This window comes from Convolutriloba macropyga, chromosome 15 (genome assembly GCF_964194025.1).
Source record: "Convolutriloba macropyga chromosome 15, txConMacr16.3, whole genome shotgun sequence".
Classification (NCBI taxonomy): domain Eukaryota; kingdom Metazoa; phylum Xenacoelomorpha; order Acoela; family Convolutidae; genus Convolutriloba; species Convolutriloba macropyga.
The window spans coordinates 31,359,966-31,363,733 of NC_134482.1; the positions used below are offsets into that span (position 1 = coordinate 31,359,966).

The 3,768-nt window shown below is 37.0% G+C and overlaps 1 protein-coding gene across 1 annotated transcript; it reads left to right on the forward strand.

Moving 5' to 3' along the window:
* The first annotated feature begins 1,464 nt into the window (after positions 1 to 1,464).
* On the forward strand, positions 1,465 to 3,324 carry LOC142353895 (uncharacterized). Its single transcript, XM_075406124.1, has one exon. It carries the CDS (start codon positions 1,470 to 1,472, stop codon positions 3,114 to 3,116), a length of 1,647 nt encoding a protein of 548 aa, XP_075262239.1. The 5' UTR covers positions 1,465 to 1,469; the 3' UTR covers positions 3,117 to 3,324.
* Positions 3,325 to 3,768: the final 444 nt, after the last annotated feature.

The window sequence follows — 3,768 nt, forward strand, 5'->3', positions numbered from 1 at the left end:
TGCGTTTCACCAAGCACTCTAAAAATACGGTTCACCAATCACCTTGATTGACCCCCCAATGCTAGCATGCAATGCTAGGATGCCCCAACCTCTGAGCCCCAGCTGAGTACTACCAAAGCCCACCGCGCGCCGGTGGTTTGAGAGCCCGATCTTAGTTGGTTATGTTTGCTTGATTGCAGTTTTCAAACTCTTCGATTTCTTTCTTTCGTCTCTATTTTCTGCTGCAGCTATACAAAGTTATCTTACGTTTTTCTAAAAACATGTCTGATATTTTTATGGCATGGGAAGGTAAATGTTTTATTATTGGTATATTGTGTTAAGACGTCTTAAATTTTATTAATAGCCGCACAACGATAGCTGGGGCTATTATTGGCATTCTCTTGGTTTTTACAATTCAAAGAATTTGAATTGTATTGGGGGCGCTGTCTTTTTTTTAAGATCTGTTCACACATTTTCATGATTTTTGAAGTCAAATTGGAGTAGTGATTTTGGTCACGCCGAAACAGGAAATGGAGCGAAAAAGCGAGTGGTTTTGCGGCGTGAATTTTTTTCGCTCTAATTTTAAAGTAGAGTGAGAAAATGGTGTTTGAACAAACATTCGGTTTCTCGGTAGTGGTTTTTGTTCACATGCGGCATTTTGATTTTCTGTTTTTTTTTTTCGTTTTTGATCTGATTTTTTAAAAATGGTTTTTTCAATTCACTCATAGTCCATTCTTGGTCTAGTTTTTGTTTAGTCAATGAAAATTCTTTGAATTGTGCGTCAGGACTTGTCCTGCTATGTTTTTTTTCGTCGTCGCGATTTTTGTTACGTCCATATGACGTCACAAGCACTTCAAATCTGCTTTTTATTCATTCGTTCATGCAATTTCAATTGAAGTGCGTGTGTGACGTCATTTTTCGCTCTTAGTGGAGCGAGTTTTTTTGTTCATTTGCGTGATTAATTTTTTGGTCACACTTGACTTACCTCACTCACAAAAATGACTTCCTCACTTTGAAATTGATTTTATTTACTTTAATTCAAAGAGATTAGGTCAAATGGGTGTGTGTCACTCTAAATGAAGGTCACTAGAGAGCGGCTAATAGAGGCAGCAGAAACTTGTACAGATTTTTAATCAAAATATAACATTTCAGCCTTCAATGAAAAGACGATTTTTTTGGTCTGTCTTCACTGTTTTTTGAGACTGCAGATCTACGAAGCTATTGCGGCTATTTTCTGGCAATCTGCCAGCTATATTTTCTGTTTCGCTTAAAGTGAGCATGGAATCTAGAATTGCAGTATTCATACCAATTTCGACCTAAAATATTTTCTGCTTTTACACTTTGCGTGCTGTGGTATCTATGCTCAATGCAGCGAGAAACTTTACTCTCGGCGGTTCTTCAACGTTTGAGTTTTGATTTTCTCTATTTAAAAGAAAGAAAGTTACCCAACCTCACTTTTGGGTAACTCACGGAAACTTCAGATTTAAATAATGGCATCTATTAACTGTTCTAGCTGCGACGATCTTTTCCCTAAAATACAGCTTTATCGATGCAGAACGTGTTTGGATCAGGAAGATATCGCAGCGGCTGTTGAGTTGTTCTGTGAATCTTGCATTTCTGTGTTACATTTGAAGAAGGGTCACTGTATCATGGATTCAAAAGGGCACGAGCCAGTAGTATGTTCTGATCATAAAAATGTCTGCACTGAATATTGTATTACATGCAAATTGCTTGTTTGTCCCAAGTGCTTGCGTAATCACAGACAGCATGAAATGTCGACAGTTGATGAAAAAGCATCCGAAGTTAGATCACAGATTTTTGAATATTTGACTTTCCTTGAAATAAAGGAAAAACCTCTGCGTGTCAAAAAAGAAGGGGATGAAATCGTCGTAAAAGCAAATTTAGAGACAGTTCAAAATATGTGTACCTTTATTGAGACGAAATTGGACAGGATCAAGCTCAGTCTTTTAAATAATGTCAAAGAAAACGCAAAAAGTGAAAGTTTGACAGAGATTGAATCTGTTATTGTCGATATGGTGGAAATGCAGCAAAAGTGCAGAGATCAATTGAACTTATCGAGTGATTCCTTAATAGAAGCATCATCTAAACTTGCTGAGGAGTTTCCTAAGATCAAAAAGAGATACGAAGAAGAAACGAGTAAAATTATCACACCACAGAACGATCACACGGATAAGTTACGGGTAGAGTTCGACAAGTTTCACCAAAAAGTCAGTGAACAAATGCTAGCAGAAATTAATGAGCTATATCTTATAGAGACGACAGCAACAGAAGAAACAAAAACAGCTTCAACCAATAAAGATAAGCTGCCAGTTTCAGTTCACCATGTTTGTTTTCATAATTTAGACAGTCTTTACCAGATGCGAGTAAGCCAAAGTGAACAAAAGATAAGTGTTGCGAAAGTTGATACTTCTTCTGACAAACATCGAATGGGTGTCTTTTACAACCTAAAATGCAATTTTGATTCACCTGTCACGCATGTATTTCCTCTGTTTTTTAAGGCATCGGCTAAAAAGTACATCTATATTTTATTTGAAAACAAAACCGCAGTAAAGTACGCAGTTGGCGCGAAGACTTTATCTCCCTGTGAGTATCCTGGGATGACACACTTCTTGTGGCCTTATGTTGTGGGTGATTCGGGGCATCCCAGTTGGTCGTACTGGTCTCCATGTGATAGAACTGTCAGATTCACTCACGACAAAGGTTTTGTTGTTCGCATGCTGACTCGCCCGCATGTTAAGATGGGATCATATAATCCATCATGTATATATTTTATAGCAGACAATTTGAACATATCTATTGCCGACGTCGATAGGAAATCTCTGCAGTTTATTCCGTCGTCTGTTCATAAGTTGGAATCCATTGATTCTGTATCCGGAGGTAATTCAAAAGTTTTCCTATGGTGTGATGTTAGAAAAATGGTTAAAATTTTCAGCTTTGATGAAGGTAAGTTGATTACAAAACGAAACGTGATGTGGTGGAGTAAACAATGGGAAATCTTCACGATAGACTTGTATGATGGCTCTAAATGTTTTTTGATGCCTGTATTGAAGAATTACGAAGGCTCCAACAATGATGAATATCCTGTTTACGCTTGTAAATATTATAGTAGATCATAAACATAACCTTTATTCCTACTGTTTGTCTTCTGTTTTATTGCTAACTTCAAGTATCATTACTTATGATGTAAAATTAATTGAGCTTAGTTGTTTGTTTAACAAATAAATGGAGCATCAAACATAAATTCAAAAAAAAATTAAAAAAAATTGTTTATGCAAATATTAACCAAACTTTTCAGTCAGATATATGTTCTTTCATTTTTGGGGAATCCAGGCAACATTTTGATTTTTCTCTGTTCTAAGACATGTGATCTTATTGTGAGCAATTATATTAGTCCTGTTGGTCTTTTTTATACGATTTTTCGCTTGACCTATTTTTCGTCTGACCCATTTGACTCAACAGCGTATAAACAGGTAGCGCCCAGCGGGCATTAAGTTCTCTTAGAGCCCTTCAGCTCGCTGGTCTCCTAGTAAGCGATTCACAGAAACTTTTAGACCTATACTTGCAGCGTAAAGTGCGGTTCTTATAGATTGATCCCCGCACAACCCTCCCCCATCTGCTCCCCTCACAACATTACTTTGAATTGCGAACAAAGCTACCAGATAAGCTAACTGGTATTTTTTTGTTCTCATAACGCTCCAATTGAAACTTAGTTGTTTCTCAACTTTGCTCTGATCTATTTGTTGACAATTGGTCTAACTGATTGTTTTA

Excerpts from the sequence above, each read along its gene's own strand:
- LOC142353895 (XM_075406124.1), top strand. The coding sequence starts at position 1,470 with ATGGCATCTATTAACTGTTCTAGCTGCGACGATCTTTTCCCTAAAATA.